At 39.7% G+C, this 20,345-nt stretch overlaps 1 protein-coding gene across 3 annotated transcripts in view; it reads left to right on the top strand.

Annotated features, from left to right (window-relative positions):
- LOC148500738 (uncharacterized) overlaps nt 1–4,875 on the top strand; it is a 28,250-nt gene extending 23,375 nt beyond the window's left edge. For 2 of the 3 annotated variants that reach the window (XM_088451318.1, XM_088451317.1), the window contains one exon: nt 1,815–4,875. In XM_088451318.1, coding sequence (XP_088307444.1) covers nt 1,815–4,306 — 2,492 coding nt within the window. In that variant the 3' untranslated portion in view covers nt 4,307–4,875. The remainder of the gene's footprint in view (nt 1–1,814) is intronic. The other variant, XM_088451319.1, reaches the window with a different exon arrangement.
- The last annotated feature ends 15,470 nt before the right edge of the window (nt 4,876–20,345 follow it).

Raw genomic sequence — 20,345 nt, 5'->3', positions numbered from 1 at the left:
CTCCCAGTGCTGGGCACAGTGTAGATAATGTGCAATGTTCAAACAGAGTATGAGAGGCTGGATTGTAGTTCCTACTTACTGTATATATATATGTATAGATATAAAGATATAGATATATATAACTATCAGCCTCAGGGCAGCTAAGTTCTATATTGTAGGGCAGCACTTGTACAGCGCTAAGCGCAGGGCTCAGAATAATAATGTTACATGTACTGACTGGGCACTGTTATATAATAGCACTTTCCCCTTAGTGTCTGTGTGACCCTTGGAAAGTGCACTGAGCGGCCAGGTTACCCGATAAGGGAAGGTTATTGTGTCACCCAGACACAGGCAGTGACATATTAGTGAAGCCTGTGATTAACCATTTGCCCTAGTGACGCCTTCCTGTGTAACACGTAGTACGGTTTGGTATAACTGTCTTTGCAAAGACTAATCCTATGAGCAATAAATCCCGACAGTGGCTAACCCTAATCCCTTATCTAAGTGCCTAAACCTAACCCCCCCTTCCCCAACCACTTAAACCTAAGTCCCCCTGGGGGGGTGCCTAACCCTAACCTCCCCCTGAGGGTGCCTAACCCTCCCTCCCCCTAGCCTAACCCTAACCTCCCGGGGGGTGCCTAACCCTAAGTTTCCCCCGGGTGCCATAAACCTAACCCCCCCCCACCCCCCGCAGCTGTCCGCTACGGTGCCCTGCATCCGCTCGATCGTGATGCCGGGTGCCAGTCTCTCAGCGCCGGTAAAATGACAGGTGTCTTGATTTAGACGCCTGTCCTTCGTCCCTCATCGGGATTAAATTGTCTGGAAGCAGACGGTCGGCATTCCGTCCGCCGGCTTCCTAAACATATACCCCTTAGACACCTACATCTGCTTGTATCCTGTGGCTACCAGAGTAGCACCAAACACTACTCCTTTCTCCAGCTATTCTGATTTGAGCCCAGTGTCTCCAAGTTCAAGCCTTCTGCCAGCTACCCTGTGCAGACTGGTCCACAGAGATAAGTGGGAATTAGCCATCACCACCCAGGAGGCATTGGGAGGAGTCAGTAACAGGCGGTTGCTGACAGTAAGAATTTCTAGGAGTGTTGAATTAAGCCCCAAATTTTTTTATGATCACCAGTAGTAACAAGGACATCTGGCACTTTGGGGCTTGTCACCACCACTGACAATCTGTATGTATCCAGCATAGGACAGTATAAGGAGTTTGTTCTTATTTTATATGAATGATGCTTCATTCACCACTAACTTGTAGTTACATCTTCCTCACCTCCCAGCTACAGAAGCTACTTTTGAAACAAAAACTTATTGCCACGCGGCTGGTACCATGTAACGTAAGGGTAGCATCCAGTGCTGGCCTATATTATTTCATTTCAAAATTGTGCCTAAAGTCCTGAATGCTGTCAATCAAGCTGATATAAGGCCGTTTTGGGTGGGGCTCACTAGACTATGTTTGTTTAGGTGTTAGTCCCTGAATCTGGGAGATGGGCACATTTTAGTAAGCATTTTAATGGTGTTTGATGCATATACAATATACATGCTTGCAAGAACCTTGATACTGGGCTGCAAGCTTATATGTTTTGTGCTAGATGCACCCAGGTTTCTAGTGGTGGCGCCAATGCCAACAGCAATTGTCTTTATGTTTTATTTTAGAATAAACATGTAAACCCTGTAGTAACTATAGCATAGCATAATATGTGACAGTTACAACAGAACTTTCCCAATTTTTGCTAATTTGGGGACCTGTCACCGTAGTCTCTATTGGAAAACTATCCTTGTTAAAGGGAAATAATACTTTTTTCTTATATTTATTTTATTCCCAGCAGATGGATGTAACAGAAGGAAGATTTCAGAGGGACATCTAATCTCATCTACAGATGGTGACATAGAAGATCAGGACATCATCCGAGATTCTGTAGGACAAAACCCTAACACCACAATTATACATCCAGTACCTCACAGTGCAGATGTGTCATCTGATCCCTCTGATTATGGGGAATGTTCTCCTGATACCACAGATATTGGTACACCTATTACAGCTCCTGCAGTAGATAAAATATTTTCCTGTTCTATAGATGCCCAACAGAACACAAAAGTCATTAATGACCAACCAATTAAGACTAGTGCAAAGCCCCATACATGCTCTAAGTGTGGGAAATGTTTTACAAGGAAATCATATCTCGTTACACATCAGAGATGTCACACAGGTGAGAAACCGTTTCCATGCTCTGAGTGTGGGAAATGTTTTACACAGAAATCACATCTTGTCACACATCAGAGAAGTCACACAGGTGAGAAACAATTTCCATGCTCTGAGTGTGGGAAATGCTTTACAGCAAAATCAAGTCTAATTACACATCAGAGACGTCACACAAGTGAGAAGCCATTTCCATGCTCTGATTGTGGGAAATGTTTCAGAGACAAAACATATCTTGTTAGACATCAAAGATGTCACACAGGTGAGGAACAGTTTCCATGCTCTGAGTGTGGAAAATGTTTTACACAGAAATCAGATCTTGTTAAACATCAGAGAACTCACACAGGTGAAAAACCATTTCCATGCTCTGAGTGTGGGAAATGTTTTACACAGAAATCACATCTTGTTAAACATCAGATAAGTCACACAGGTGAGAAACCAATTTCATGCTCCGAGTGTGGGAAATGTTTTACACAGAAATCATATCTTGTTATACATCAGAGAAGTCACACAGGTGAGAAACCAATTTCATGCTCTGAGTGTGGGAAATGTTTTACAGCAAAATCATACCTTCTTATACATCAGAAACGTCACACAAGTGAGAAACTGTTCCCATGTTCTGATTGTGGGAAATATTTCAGAGACAAAACATATCTTGTTAGACATCAAAGATGTCACACAGGTGAGAAACCGTTTCCATGCTCTGAGTGTGAGAAATGTTTTACACAGAAATCAGATCTTGTTATACATCAGAGAAGTCACACAGGTGAGAGACCATTTCCATGCTCTGACTGTGGGAAACGGTTTAAAGCAAAATCAAGTCTAATTACACATCAGAGAAGTCACACAAGTGAGAAACCATTTCCATGCTCTGACTGTGGGAAATGTTTCAGAGACAAAACATATCTTGTTAAACATCAAAAATGTCACACAGGTGAGGAACAGTTTTCATGCTCTGAGTGTGGTAAATGTTTTACACAGAAATCAGATCTCGTTAAACATCATAGAACTCACACAGGTGAAAAACCGTTTCCATGCTCTGAGTGTGGGAAATGTTTTACAGCAAAATCAAGTCTAATTACACATCAGAGAAGTCACACAGTTGAGGAACAGTTTCCATGCTCTGAGTGTGGGAAATGTTTTACACAGAAATCATATCTTGTTAAACATCAGAGAATTCACACAGGTGAAAAACCATTTCCATGCTCTGAGTGTGGGAAATGTTTTACACAGAAATCACATCTTGTTATACATCAGAGAAGTCACACAGGTGAGAAACCAATTTCATGCTCTGAATGTGGGAAATGTTTTACACAGAAATCATATCTTGTTATACATCAGAGAAGTCACACAGGTGAGAAACCAAATTCATGCTCTGTGTGTGGGAAATGTTTTACACAGAAATCAAGTCTTATTACACATCAGAGACACCACACAAGTGAGATACCGTTTCCATGCTCTGATTGTGGGAAATGTTTCAGAGACAAGACATATCTTGTTAAACATCAAAGATGCCACACAGGTGAGGAACAGTTTCCATGCTCTGAGTGTGGGAAATGTTTTACACAGAAATCAGATCTGGTTAAACATCAGAGAACTCACACAGGTGAGAAACCATTTCCATGCTCTGAGTGTGGAAAATGTTTTACACAGAAATCAAATCTTGTTACACATCAGAGAACTCACACAGGTGAGAAACCAATTTCATGCTCTGTGTGTGGGAAATGTTTTAAAGCAAAATCAAGTCTAATTACACATCAGAGAAGTCACACAAGTGAGAAACGTTTTCCATGCTCTGAGTGTGGGAAATGTTTTACACAGAAATCACATCTTGTTACACATCAGAGCTGTCACACAAGTGAGAAACCAATTTCATGCTCTGTGTGTGGGAAATGTTTTACAGCAAAATCAAGTCTAATTACACATCAAAGATGTCATACAGGTGAGAAACCATTTCCATGCTCTGAGTGTGGTAAATGTTTTACACAGAAATCAGTTCTTATTAGACATCAGAGACGTCATACAGGTGAAAAACCATTTCCATGTTCTGAGTGTGGGAAATGTTTTACACAGAAATCAAATCTTGTTACACATCAAATAATACATAAAAAAACATGAGTTGATAGAAATGAAAAACAAAAATATATATATACAAATATATATATATATATATATATATATATGCCATGCTTAAAATATTAGTGTATTGATAATCCTCTATGTATCTGAAACCAAGTTAATCTACTATATTTATCAACTGTAAAAGGTGATATGTTTATGAAATATAGTGAATTGCATTATATTTACATAGTCTCATTGTCAGTGCAAATGTACATGATAATTCTAACTTAGTGAAAATAAATTGTGATAATCTTGAAACAAACACTAGTGATCCAATATTAAATTTTTTTGTGAGTGATAATAGACTGGTGTATAAACATCAATTACTATATAATTGATGCAATGAAAAATGAATGCATGAAACTTGTGAGTGATTTTATATAGATTAATGTAGTGTTATTATTAATCACCAATAGTGAATAAAATCTGGTAGGTGTACAGTGTGATGTAGTGTTCATGTATAATCACCAATAGTGAATAAAAGTTAGTAGGTGTAGTGTGATGTAGTGTTCATATATAATCACCTTACTGAATAAAATTTATTGTTAATGATTTTGATATGTCAAATGGTGTGTTATAGTTGATCATTTTAGTGAATGAAGATTACACTATACTGTATATTTAATTTTATCTAGTGTTTATAATCTCTTATAATAAATAATGAAAACTTAATATTGTGTATATATAGTATATTTATGAAAATATAATGTTACTCTAAGGTATGTTTATAAAGGATGATATGATGGTACTATGTATCCTATATCCATTATTATGTTGTTAGGGACATATTTGTGAAAAGTGACATTATGGTACTGCACATCTTATATCCCTTAATAATCCTCTAATTAGATCAAATAATTATATATAGATATATGTATATATACCAAAAAATACCCTAATTTTGCACTTAAAAATTGATTAGGATGCTGCACCTCACAGTAGGTTCCCTGTTAGTGAGAACCAAGAATAGTACAACATAAAAAACACTTAGAGGGCGCAAAAATGTAAAACACTTTAACAAATATAACTCAATTTTGGAGAAATAGTTTCAATACTTTAAGGCAGGTGGTCAATGTCCATATAAATGTCCCTAAATTCAGGACTAATAGTAAGCCTTATTTGGCAGAAATCTTAATATACCAAGTGTCCAATGTCCATAAGAGTATCCTTATGTAACTTCAATAGTGGCCTCAATATGAAGATCTTAATTGCTTTAATGCTCCCCCCACTGTAGTGCTGGAATAATCTGTAATTCTAAAAAAAGAGGACCCTCTCACCAGAAAACACCCAAAAAGACAGCCCAAATGCCAATTATTAGACAATTAACCAAAAAAATACCTTTTTATTAAAACAAATTCACATATATAAATGCAATAAAATGCTTACATGAATTGTTATTCAATTTTCCACTGTCCCAATCAAGGAAAAAATTATTTGATCCGGCTGATAACCATTCTGGGTCTTTGATCATAGCAGGTTTCCTCACAGGTGTCACATGGTTTCATTACTCATTAGGGGTATATGGTTCTTTAAACAAAAATAAACAACTATTATACTATTTCATAAAGGTGAATGAAGGGCTTGAAAACAATTGCCGTCAGGTGAGGGGCCAAACATAATATACTTTTCAAACAGTACATACCTAGATTATTGATGTAACCAATCCAGTTAAAATACAGTAGAATAAAAATCCTTAGATCTGACAAGAACTTACAAGTCACAAAATGATCACCCTATTTTACCATAGAATCATAGAATTAACATAATTACAAAATCAAAGTTAAAATGCGACTCCCTTAAAGTGCATATATACTGTACATCCATTAATAACTCCCATTTAAGGTGTATAACAACCACCTGTGAAAATATATATATTAACCATAATTATCCTAATAAATATTTCAATTATTCTTTAAGACCCATGATCTCAAATTCAGGGGGACTAACAATAAATCTACCTGAAATGATAGATCACTTCCTACAACCTCTGGCAATAAAAAGTCAATCGTACCTTAAAGACACTACAGATGTCATCAACAAATTAGGAAATATAACATGGAGAGGTAGCATGTATCTTGTATCGGCCGATGTAACATCGCTTTTTACAATAATTAACCATGAAAAAGGAATAGAGGCCGTTGAATGGTTTCTCAATTAATCTGAGATGACACAAAATAAAGGATTTTATATTAGAAGGTATCAATTTTATAATAACCAATCATTTTTTCTATTTTAATGGGGCTTACTATTTACAGAAGGTCGGTACAGCCACAGGGACCAAGTTCGCGCCCAGCTATGCAAACCTCTTCATGGCGTATTGGGAAAACCAAAAATATTTGGACAGAACATAGCTGGGCGATGAACTTGGTCCTCTGGTATAGATCTATTGATGAGGTCATCTTTTTATGGGATGGGTCTAAGGAAGAGTTAGACATGTTTTGTCTCAAAGTTAATGAAAATGATTACAATATAAGATTCACTTTTGATGTAAATAATGAAACCCTAAATTTTTTAGATTGGAGTATTTATCAAAAAGATGGAATACTGCATACAAAGGTATATAAGAGACCGACTGACTCACAATCCTACATTAACAAAAAAGAGCCAACATCATCCGAATTGGCTTAAAGGGATACCTAAGTGCTAGTAGAGAAGAACTTGTAGCGATGTAGAGGAGTCCAATTCTCAAGCCCTTGATATGAAAAATAATTTCATATCGCAAAGGTATGATGAAATAGAACTGGAGGCAACTAAAGACATGGTTTTGAAAATGAAACGAGAAAACCTTTCAAAGAATCATACTGAAAAAAAGAATGAGAATGTATATGACTTTGCTTTTATCATTACACACAATTCCTAATATAAGGAAATAGTCGGTTATAAAAAAAAAATTGCATTTGTTAAAAGAAGGTTCCATTTTAAAAGATTTTATTCCTGATATCCCTCGTTTTATTTATAGAAAAGCACCAAACATCAGATTGTTTAGTGAAAAGTGCTCTTCCTTATGAAATTAAAACATCTGTTAGAACTAAAGGTTTTCATCGGTGCGGTAATCACCATGTGTACTGTAATACAGAGTGAGATGTTGAAAAAAACTAATTTTAAAGTGAAGGATCAAGAGTTTTTTTTATAAACGATTTTATCACGTGCCATACCAGCAATGTAATTTACTTGATAGAATAAATTGCAGGTACATTCTATGTAGGAAAATCATCTAGACCGTTAAAAACGAGATTATCCAAACATGCCACAAATATAAAAAAAAGGTTTAGAATCCCATAACTTATCTGAACACTGTAAAATTAAACATAAAGGTTGCGTCAGTGGAATAAAACAGTTTTCGGGAATCAAGCATATTAAAGGCAACTGGAGAGATATAATGGATTTATAAACTAGATACCATCTATCCAGCAGGCTTAAACAAGGAATTCAAATTAAAATGTTTTTTTATAAACTAAATTTTTTGTAATGGTGTACCCATCATATAATTTGTGTTGGAATTTTAGCAACCTGTCATTTTACCTACATTGTTTTATGTTTTTATGAATCTGTCCATTTAAAAAAAATGTTTGACAATTTTAGTAACTATTTCCCATTCTATCATCAAAATTTATTTGTTCAAATACAGTACTTTGAACTACCGAAGTAAACAAACATCTTTCATTTTGGACTACTCCAAAATGGCCACCAGCACTAGTCATATCTTCCCTAAATAGGGAACAGATAAACTAATATGCAGTCCGGTCTACTTCCGGTCCGGAGTATATTGACATCCGCTAGTCCGGCATACAATAGATGCACTTCCGGTTTCCGCGGAATAAGTTTGATCTCGCGAGCGAGTTACTTTTTCAGCATTAATTTGGATCCCGATGGCTATATATATGGTGAATCATCATGGTCCATGTACCTGCTTTGAGGTATTTAAACCGCCAGCAGTATAATAAACTAGATGATTTGTTTACTTCACGGTTACCGATTCGTCAATTCCGGTTGATGATTTCATTATCTTTAGCACTGTAAACCGGAAGCTTTTAAAATTTATAATGCTTGATGTTTTTTAAAATATGTCATTGGTTAATTTATTATACAATAGACATAAGTTGTTCCATGTTTTAAGCATGCATATTGTGAATATCAGTGTCTAAAGAAATGTAAAAAAGTCAGGAAATTGCAAGCACTTCCGGGTCAAGTACCCTTTTAATAGATGGAAGATGCACAGATAAGGATATCCAGCCCTGAGGAAGAATCTTAGATTTGAAACGAGTTGATCATATGGATATCTGTTTGTATATTTAGAAGGACAGCCTGTGGACGCTTCAGTGACTTGCTTACATAGGGAGAAGGAGGAATTCCATATAACTCCCTTCCCTTATGCTCAACAACTCGCTTCTCATTTGGAGCCCCACACGGTACGGTTCCTCATATCATCTTTAAATCATGGAACATTATACCAATAGAATTTGTGTATGTTTTTTAAATGGCAATAAATTTACAGATTATTTCATTGAAATATTACACTATATGAATATTTTTTCCCTTTTTATGTGAAATCCCATGTGAGGTTTATCCAGCCACATTGAGAGGACATCTCACAACCAATAGACGAACTCACAAAGGGTTTTCCTGTTGTGACACTTCAATGACTGAAATCACTTTGGACTTATTGAATTTGTAAATTTGAGAAACCTAGTAGCGCCAGAGGTTCTTTTTCTAATTTTGGATATAATATATAATTGTGATTATAAATCATAATTTGTAATATAATATTTTAATTCATGATATAATATATACCTAATAATAATTTACCACTTATTCACAAAACCATTACTATATAGAAATTCATGAAAAAAAATAACCAACAAAAACTATAATAAAAGATTCCATAGTACTTACTCAGTCTGATATCATCAAACTCCCACCATCAGTGAGCTGTTGCTCTCTCCCAGTGCAAAGCTGAACTGAGTACCTCTTCCCTTAGTGCCTTCTTATACCTAACTTATCATGACATCACTTCCTGTAATCAATCCTAATGACTATATGGAAAAAACTGGCCTTAAGCACACTTTAAATAATTACCAATGGGCAAAAAAATTGGTCCGGGTGGTGATAAAAACCGCCTTTTATGTTCCTATCATATAACTCCAATAAATAAAGGTAAATACTGTCTAATTGGGAAAACGCATGCTGATTACTTAGCATTCATTAGGGCTCAGGCAATCGCAATTTGCATTCCACCAAGGATTCTTGCATTCCAAGGAGTACCACCTGGCCTCCTGGAACGCAAGCTACCAGGTGGGGCTAATGAGCAACCGTGCCGATACATGGCACTTCCTAGTTTGAGTCCCATCAGTGCTTAGGGCAATCACGTTCGGTGCTGATATGATAACGCACCGAGCATGATCATGTGGGACCCTGATGGGCAAGATCAACATAGTTAAGCACCGAAAAAGGTGCCGATGTAGCACGCCAGGGGGATAGTATGACTCACTTGTAGCCTAGGAACATTATACAGATCATGCATTTTAAGTATACTACAGCTGGTTGCTATAGCAACATTCCCAGAATCCATTGCGTTAATTGGCACATACCGATGATGTCATCACCTGAGGTGGCTATGGCTGCATGCACAGTAGTGTACCAGTATTGGTTACTCCTCCACATAAAGCTAAGCACCTGTTTTTCACTCTTTTGTATATCACATCCTGATATATAGACAGGACCTCAACAAATGTCTGGGTGCATATAAATGTGGACACTGTAATATGTGCAGGTATCTACACCCCAACAGAAGGCAGTTCTCCAATTCTAACAACTCCAAAATATATAATATGAAACATCTAATTAATTGTAATACTTGCTCTGTAATTTATTTGCTTGAGTGCACGTGTGGCCTTAAATATGTGGGCAAAACTAAAAGAAACCTTAAATTCAGAATACAGGAGCATGTCAGAAATATAAAGAACAAAATTGAGAGCCATTCTGTGTCCAGACACTTCAATTTATATCATAATGCTAATCCTGAAAACTTACTGTTTAGAGGTATTGAACATGTTAAACTGGGTCCAAGAGGTGGCGATCTAGCTAATAGGCTGTTTCAAAGTCAAAGAGAAATGTTCTGGATCTTTGAGCTGAATACCCTATTACCTCAGGGTCTTAATGATAGCTATGAAATTGCACCCTTTTTATGATTTTTTATTGTTTTTATTATTCTGTGATATTTTTTATTATTATGCTGCATTTTATGGGGTTTTTTAAGCATATATTGTGGATTTTATGGCTTTATGATTTTCAAGTACAGTCCAGCCTCATACTTTTTAATAATCCTCTTAGTATCGATGCGCATTTTATATCCCTTTTTTATTATAAATATAAAATATTTATAGTCCCTGTTGTTTTTATCACTTCTAAGGGGCAATTGTTTTATTCATAATATTGTATTTGATTTATGTTATATGGTCTTCTTTCTATTATTCATGTATTCTATAACACAGCCGATTTTGTATATGTTGGCTCTCAGATATAGAATGAGAAACCAACAAAATGGCCACCACATGTCTCATTATAGGGCTATTTGCCACCAACAAAATGGCCGCTGATCATTTTATTTACATAAGATGGCCGCCGCTGTCTGTGTGCGCATTTACAGCGGCGGTGATGTTTGTCATATGGCCCCGCTATGCAGAATTCCTCATCTGCATAAAATATATGTGTATCACCTCAGTGTGTTAGCATGATCGTGGCAGGCACTATCTATTGACCGCCACGATCTGCGCATGTGCGAGACATGCCGCGCGGCATCTTGGGAGTTGTAGTACACTATACATGACGTCACACAAGATGGCCGCAGGCAACTGCGCATGCGCAGAATGGCCCTATTCAGCACCCTATTAAGTACAGTATAAAAAGGGCACCCCAAGTGGTCTTCCCTGAGGAAGTTTATCCAGACGAAACGCGTTGGGACCCCTGTTCCAGCCCCTCTCCATACTGCTGAATATTCACAGATAAGCACTCCGTTATCTTATTTATATGTTTTTTAAACCTTTTTGTGTACCCTGTATCCCTATGTACTCAGCGTCATTAAAAAAACCCTTGTTGATGAAGCTTCTCTGAGTAAGGGTCATTCTCTGCTTATTTAAAGCTGACCTACTCCATTTATATACGAACCATTGGGGCTATTATGGGATGTTGAAGAGGTCCCCAAGACACATAGTACTATATGCAGTGATTCAAGTGACATTCTGGTATGCATTCTTGTTTTCTTATTACACTACTTTACTTGGATGTAAATTACTACACTATATGTGTTTATTTTGGTTTGGTGCGAGCCAATCTTATTTAAGATTCCTGGTTACCCTGAAGCTGTGAGTGTACCCCACCATATGAGGTCCCAGCAAAAGAACCACAGATAAGCGATAAAGTTTTATTTTCTGGTACGCACATTTATATTTGAGCACGTGCTAAAACAGTTTTGAATTACTACACTATTAGGCGCATGTTCTTTCCAAACCTTGTTTCCAGATCACATTTACCCTGATTGCCACTCGGGAACACGGGAAGACTGCTGCCACATTCACCAGAGGGATTAAAGTGTCACACCTGTTAGCACCAACTGGACTTTATATATTATTATTATTATTATTATTATCCTTTATTTATATGGCGCCACAAGTGTTCCGCAGCGCCTTACATAGTACATAGAACTAATAAGTGAACAAGAAACAAGTAACTTACAGTACATTACAGTGCAGGACAGGGACACAACTTATATACATTGCTGAAATAGTGATTAAAGCACTCACAATAAGCTGCCGGGAGTTGGCGGTCCCGTGTTAGGTGCCCTAATGGGGAGTAGAGAGTAGAAGAAAATGTAAAGAGAAGCACATGAGGGAAGAGGTCCCTGCTCATGAGAGCTTACATTCTAAGGGGAGGGGCAGACAGACAGGCGTGACACAGAAGGGGAAGATAGGAAGGAAAGAGCATGAGGTGGGTTAGGAGGAGTGCTGGAAGGCCTTGATGAAGTAGTGGGTCTTGAGAGCCCGTTTGAAGATTTGTAGAGAGGTGGAGAGTCTGATAGGGAGAGGGAGAGCATTCCAAAGGTAGGGAGCAGCACGGGCAAAATCTCGGATGCGGGAGTGGGAGGAAGTAATCAGTTGGCAAGAGAGGCGGCATGCATTAGTTGAGCGAAGTGGGCGGGTGGGAGTGTGAAGGGAGAGAAGGTCAGAAATGTATGCGGGAGAGGATTTGGTGAGGGCTTTGTAGGTGAATGTAAGAACCTTGAATTGGCATCTGAAGGGGAAGGGGAGCCAGTGTAGGGCTTGAAGGAGAGGGGAAGCAGATATAGAACGTCTGGAGAGGAAGATGAGCCGAGCAGCAGCATTGAGAACAGATTGTAGTGGAGAGAGGTGAGAGACTGGGAGGCCAGCTAGGAGAAGGTTACAGTAGTCCAATCTGGATATGACCAGTGAGTGGATGAGGGTTTTAGTGGCATCCTGGGTGAGGAAGGGTCTAATCCTGGAGATATTTTTTAGGTGAAAACGGCAGGACTGCGAGATGTGCTGAATGTGCGGTTTAAAGGAGAGGGAGGAGTCTAGGATAACTCCAAGACAGCGCACTTTGGGGCTAGAGGAGATAGTTGTGCCATCAATAGATAACGAAATTGTGGAAAGTGATGTAGTGGAAGAGGGTGGGAAGATGATCAGCTCAGTCTTAGACATGTTAAGTTTAAGAAAGCGCTGGGACATCCACGAAGAGACAGCAGAGAGACAGTTGGAGATACGGGTAAGGAGCTCAGGGGTGAGCTCGGGTGGAAAGGTAAATTTGAGTATCATCTGCATAGAGATGATATTGGAGGTCAAAGGAGTTAATGAGTTCACCTAAAGAGGATGTATATAGGGAGAAAAGGAGAGGTCCAAGAACAGAACCTTGGGGAACTCCTACCTTTAGTGGAAGTGGAGGGGAAGAGGAGTCATGAGAGGACACAGCGAAGGAACGATCAGAGAGGTAGGAGGAAAGCCAGGAGAGGGCAGTTTCACGTAAACCGAGAGAGTAAAGGATTTGCAGGAGGAGAGGGTGGTCTACAGTGTCAAATGCAGCAGAGAGGTCAAGGAGAATGAGCAGAGAGTAGTGACCCTTGGATTTGGCAGCAAGGAGGTCGTTGCTGACTTTCGTGAGGGCAGTTTCCGTGGAGTGGAGAGATCGGAAGCCAGATTGAAATGAGTCAAGGAGGGAGTGGGAGGAAAGAAAGGTGGTAAGGCGGTTGTAGACAATACGCTCAAGGAGTTTGGAAGCAAAAGGGAGAAGAGAGATGGGTCGATAGTTTGAAAGTATGTTAGGATCAAGGGTAGGTTTTTTAAGAATGGGGGAGACAAGAGCATGTTTGAATGCAGAAGGGACAGTGCCAGATGATAGGGAAAGATTAAGGAGGTGAGCCAGATGGGAACAGGCAGAAGGAGACAAGTGGGAGAGGAGACGGGAAGGGATAGGGTCAAGAGGGGAGGTGGAAGGAGGGGAGGACCGGATGAGGGCCAAGACTTCCTCTCCAGAAGCAGGGGAGAAGGATGTCAGAGTTGGTGAGACAGAAGGGGAGGGGTGGTAAGGGCAAGGAGGGAGAGGAGTGCTAAGGGTCTGATGGGATATGATGTCCTCACGTATGGAGTCAATTTTAGATGTAAAGTAGGTGGCAAAGTCGAGGGCAGAGAGCGAGGAGGGAAGGCGAGGAGGGGAAGGGCAGAGTAGGGAGTTGAAAGTGGCAAAGAGACGCCGGGGGTTTGAGGACTGGGAGGAGATGAGGTTCTTGAAATATGTTTGTTTGGAGAGAGAGAGGGAAGCACTGTAGGAGGAGAGAATAAATTTAAAATGGAGGAAGTCAGCCTTAGAGCGTGACTTTCTCCACTGACGCTCCGCAATTCTTGAACACTTTTGTAGGTATCTGGTGCATTTGGAATGCCAGGGTTGTGGTGTGGATCTGCGAGGGTGAGTGGTTATTGCTGGAGCAACAGAATCAAGAGCAGAAGCAAGGGAGGAATTGTACAGGGAAGTAGCTTGTTCAGGACAGGAGAGAGAAATGATAGGGGAGAGAAGAGAGTCCAGCAGGGAGGAAAAAGCAACAGTGTCAATAGCCTCAATATTACGCTTAGTAATGGTAGCCTTAGGAGTTAGAGGAGGGCAAGGAGAGAGGGATAGGTTAAAAGAGAGAAGGTGATGGTCAGAGAGGGGGAATGGGCAATTGGAGTAATCAGAAATATCACAACGGTGTGTAAAGACCAGGTCAAGTGAGTGCCCACTCACATGGGAGGGTGAGGAGGTCCATTGGGCAAGACCAAATGAAGAGGTGAGGGTAAGGAGTTTAGCTGCAGAGGATTCTGTGGGAATGTCAATAGGAATATTAAAATCACCTAGGATAATGGAGGGAAGATCTGAGGAGAGAAAGTGAGGGAGCCAGGAAGCGAAGTTGTCAAGGAATTTGGAGGGAGAGCCAGGGGGACGGTAAATGACAGCTACTCTGAGGTTTACTGGTTGGAAGAGTCGTATAGCATGAACCTCAAATGTGGGGAATGTAAGGGATGGTTCAGAGGGTATTAGCTGGTATGAGTAACTGGTGGATAGAAGGACCCCAACTCCACCACCATGGCGACCCCCAGGCCGGGGGGTGTGGGAGAAGGCAAAGCCCCCAGAGGATAGAGCAGCAGGAGAAGTGGTGTCAGAGGGTGAGATCCAAGTTTCAGTGATGGCTAGGAGATTCAGAGAGTTGGAGATAAAAAGGTCATGGGTGGGGACCAGTTTATTACAGACTGACCTGGCGTTCCGGAGGGCACAGGATAGAGAGATAGCATTTGTGGGGGAGATGTGAATGAGATTGTCCGGGTTGCTGTAACGTGGAGGTGAGATTAATTTGGGGGACCGATATGAATAGAGTTTAGTGATGGTGCGGGCACCTGAGCTGGAAAGGGAACCAATAGGAGGTGGGCAGGGAGGGAGATGTGGATGGCAGTGGGGTGAAGTGACAGGGAGAGGAGTGTAGGAGGAGGGTTTGGTGGTGGGGTAGTAGGACAGAGGGGGGGTAGAACAGGAAGAAAGTGGAGTAATGGGTGAGGAGTGAAGAGTAGGCAGACAGAGGAGGGGGGAGAAGGGGAGGAGGAGGTGGAAGAGATAAGGGGGAAAGGATAAAGGTGGAAGCAGGGGGCAGAACAGAGGATTAGGTAGAGACAGAGGGAAGGAGGGAGTTGACGAAAACCTTGTCATGGTGTTTATAAGTAAACAAGAGGAAAGAAATTTGGAAATTTAAATGAGATATGAGTGCAAGAGATTTGTAGGAATGCAAGTAAGAAAACAGTGACGTATCAAAGAACAGTGTATCAATATGTATGCAGATTAACAAGATTGTTATAGGGAGAAATAAAAGTGGGGTTCTAAAGTGTGCAGAATGTGAAAAATAACGCAGATTGTAAGCAGACAGAGGATGTGAGGCTAGGCAAGAGAGCTGAGATAAAGGACAGTGTTTCAAAGTTGATAGATATAAACTGACATGGGGAAAAGTACGATAAGCATTGAATTGTATGCTAGAATCAGAAGGCCAGCATTATTAATAGCATTAGAAGTGTTCTTGCCGTGATTGTACAGGGAGTCCAGTTGTAGTCTGAGTCTTTAGATTGTTGGGGTTTGTTGCGTGATGGACCTTTTTTCTCCTTCTGTTTTTCCTTGGTTTAACGCAGGTCTAACGCTAGTTATGCACTTAAAAAACTGCACCCAGCCAAGGCTTCCCCAGCCAAACTACTGACACTTATACAGGGAAGCAGGCAAGTGTGGACACTAATTAATGAAAACCCCCAATTGGCCAGCCAGAGAAAGCTAGCAATAAAAATGGCTTAAGTCAACAATGACCACATACCATACATCTAAGGCTACAAATAAATCAAGCATTCACTTTAGTCAATAAACTGAGAGAATCCTTAAAACAATGTAACTATTACAAATCATAAGGCATTAGAAACAAAAGCATAAGGATTCAGTAAAGAATAAGCTAGTTACCTATGATTATAATTAATAAAGGAGGCACAGGAGGTGAAACACTTTGCAGTCACAGTCAACTTCAGTTACCTGTAGATTGGGAGAGAGGCGGTGTCAATTCATTCAGGATCAGCAGAAGAATTAACTAATAAAAAATAACGCAGGTCTAACGCTAGTTATGCACTTAAAAAACTGCACTTAGAAAAAAAGCTGCACCCAGCCAAGGCTTCCCCAGCCAAACTACTGACACTTATACAGGGAAGCAGGCAAGTGTGGACACTAATTAATGAAAACCCCCAATTGGCCAGCCAGAGAAAGCTAGCAATAAAAATGGCTTAAGTCAACAATGACCACATACCATACATCTAAGGCTACAAATAAATCAAGCATTCACTTTAGTCAATAAACTGAGAGAATCCTTAAAACAATGTAACTATTACAAATCATAAGGCATTAGAAACAAAAGCATAAGGATTCAGTAAAGAATAAGCTAGTTACCTATGATTATAATTAATAAAGGAGGCACAGGAGGTGAAACACTTTGCAGTCACAGTCAACTTCAGTTACCTGTAGATTGGGAGAGAGGCGGTGTCAATTCATTCAGGATCAGCAGAAGAATTAACTAATAAAAAATAACGCAGGTCTAACGCTAGTTATGCACTTAAAAAACTGCACTTAGAAAAAAAGCTGCACCCAGCCAAGGCTTCCCCAGCCAAACTACTGACACTTATACAGGGAAGCAGGCAAGTGTGGACACTAATTAATGAAAACCCCCAATTGGCCAGCCAGAGAAAGCTAGCAATAAAAATGGCTTAAGTCAACAATGACCACATACCATACATCTAAGGCTACAAATAAATCAAGCATTCACTTTAGTCAATAAACTGAGAGAATCCTTAAAACAATGTAACTATTACAAATCATAAGGCATTAGAAACAAAAGCATAAGGATTCAGTAAAGAATAAGCTAGTTACCTATGATTATAATTAATAAAGGAGGCACAGGAGGTGAAACACTTTGCAGTCACAGTCAACTTCAGTTACCTGTAGATTGGGAGAGAGGCGGTGTCAATTCATTCAGGATCAGCAGAAGAATTAACTAATAAAAAATAACGCAGGTCTAACGCTAGTTATGCACTTAAAAAACTGCACTTAGAAAAAAAGCTGCACCCAGCCAAGGCTTCCCCAGCCAAACTACTGACACTTATACAGGGAAGCAGGCAAGTGTGGACACTAATTAATGAAAACCCCCAATTGGCCAGCCAGAGAAAGCTAGCAATAAAAATGGCTTAAGTCAACAATGACCACATACCATACATCTAAGGCTACAAATAAATCAAGCATTCACTTTAGTCAATAAACTGAGAGAATCCTTAAAACAATGTAACTATTACAAATCATAAGGCATTAGAAACAAAAGCATAAGGATTCAGTAAAGAATAAGCTAGTTACCTATGATTATAATTAATAAAGGAGGCACAGGAGGTGAAACACTTTGCAGTCACAGTCAACTTCAGTTACCTATGATTATAATTAATAAAGGAGGCACAGGAGGTGAAACACTTTGCAGTCACAGTCAACTTCAGTTACCTATGATTATAATTAATAAAGGAGGCACAGGAGGTGAAACACTTTGCAGTCACAGTCAACTTCAGTTACCTATGATTATAATTAATAAAGGAGGCACAGGAGGTGAAACACTTTGCAGTCACAGTCAACTTCAGTTACCTATGATTATAATTAATAAAGGAGGCACAGGAGGTGAAACACTTTGCAGTCACAGTCAACTTCAGTTACCTATGATTATAATTAATAAAGGAGGCACAGGAGGTGAAACACTTTGCAGTCACAGTCAACTTCAGTTACCTATGATTATAATTAATAAAGGAGGCACAGGAGGTGAAACACTTTGCAGTCACAGTCAACTTCAGTTACCTATGATTATAATTAATAAAGGAGGCACAGGAGGTGAAACACTTTGCAGTCACAGTCAACTTCAGTTACCTATGATTATAATTAATAAAGGAGGCACAGGAGGTGAAACACTTTGCAGTCACAGTCAACTTCAGTTACCTGTAGATTGGGAGAGAGGCGGTGTCAATTCATTCAGGATCAGCAGAAGAATTAACTAATAAAAAATAACGCAGGTCTAACGCTAGTTATGCACTTAAAAAACTGCACTTAGAAAAAAAGCTGCACCCAGCCAAGGCTTCCCCAGCCAAACTATATACAACTTTGCACTACAGTGCAATACCACCTGTGATTTGAACCAGAGCGCCATTCTACACACCCTATACACACACATATATATATATATATATATATATATATGAAAAACAAAAGGTGAAAGACAAGCGCCTCATAGCGTATTATATTAACCACAAAGTGCACACACCATACGTATTTAGTATGCGTACCACAAAAATGCTCATCCAGTAGCTCATACAAGAAGATCTTTGGCCCTCATTCAGAGCCGTTCGCTATTTGCGGTCGTTCGTTTAAAAACAAGGGGTGGCTATGCAAATGATCCGTACGCACATTGCAGTCTGTTCACACCTCTAAGTCTGAACGAACGAGCAAAACATACGCTCGTTTTTTTGTTAAAAACGCCCCCTGGCCGCTCGCACCATACGTCATGTCCGCTATTTATTAGATTAATCGAGTACATCGACCAGCATATGAACTGCTCGCTATTCTTGTGGTTGGTGTTTGCTACCACAAATTTGCGAGCAGTTCTGGCTCTAAAATAACCCAGTGACGTGGGCAATGACGCTGCTGTTTTAAATATACACACCCATAAAACGCCCGTTTTGACCTTTAAGCACGCCTGCGTTCGGATCTCCACTCCCCATTTTCAAGCACCTTCCCCTGTTACCACCCACATACGCCTCATTCTGTCACTCAAAATGGCAGGCACTCGCTATATAGCGTACAAACGATTTTCGGCCGCACTGACTGGTTCACGCATGCGTACTAAAAAGCGTACGCATGCGCAGATGTGCAAACATCGCTCGGAACGAGTGTACTGCCGCTAACGAGCGGCTCTGAATGAGGGCCCTTGTTTCTTGAGTCTTTAGAATAGTTCTCTTACTCCCCAAGTATGGATATGTACCGGGTGAAAAAATATATTCACATAGTGTATTACCATAGATAGTTTATTCACAAACAATAACACATACTAAAAAATGCATAATTACATCAAAGGAGAACAAAAAAGGCTTATCTGAGAAAGTCACTATGTCAAGCGACCCTCCTCACACCCGCAGAAATATCAATGCTATTAATTTTCGACAACTATACACTTTTTTTTTTTTAACAAGTTTATTTTAAATTTTACAGAAATAGAATAATACAACTATATGTGTGCAGGCAAGAAAAAAAAAGAGTCAAAACTGCTAACAAAGCACATATCAAAATAAATTGTAGATAACAATACAGAATCAAAGAAGAAAAAATGGGTTTCAAGAACACGTGAAAAAGAGAAAAAATGGAGAAATAAGAAGAAGAAATTGTTAGGGGGGGACAGGGTAAGGAGGGAGGAGGCCGAATCCGGATCTATGTAACACAACCTAGGAGAACTTGAATAAAAATAGATACATATAAATAAAAGTAAATTGTGAACATCAAAACAGGAGGTTCGAGAAGCCTGAGGGTAGGGTCCCATGTGGTGTGGTGCTGTTGTACAGGAACCAGTCACCCCAAACCATGAGAAACCTATGGGAGGTGTTGTGGAGATAGGCTGATATCTTCTCCATGGCCGCCACATGCCAAATTTTGTTCATGAGTTGTTGTCGAGAAGGAGGGTCAATATCTTTCCAGTGTCTAGCAATTAAACATCGAGCTGCATTTAAGATATGTGAGGAGAGCTTATCAGCATGTTTGCTAAGACCCTCAAGTGGACAGCCAAGAAGGAAAGACCAGGGAGACTTAGTCAGCGGTACCGAAAAGGATTTCTGAGAGGAGACTGGTGACCTCATCCCAGAAATTAGCTTTTTTAGGGCATGACCAACATATGTGTAAGTAAGTACCT

The sequence above is a fragment of the Taudactylus pleione genome, unplaced genomic scaffold, assembly GCF_031769625.1.
Source record: "Taudactylus pleione unplaced genomic scaffold, aTauple2 ptg000547l, whole genome shotgun sequence".
Classification (NCBI taxonomy): Eukaryota; Metazoa; Chordata; class Amphibia; order Anura; family Myobatrachidae; genus Taudactylus; species Taudactylus pleione.
The sequence above is the reverse complement of the archived record's forward strand: the minus strand, read 5'-3'. Positions and strand labels throughout refer to the sequence as shown.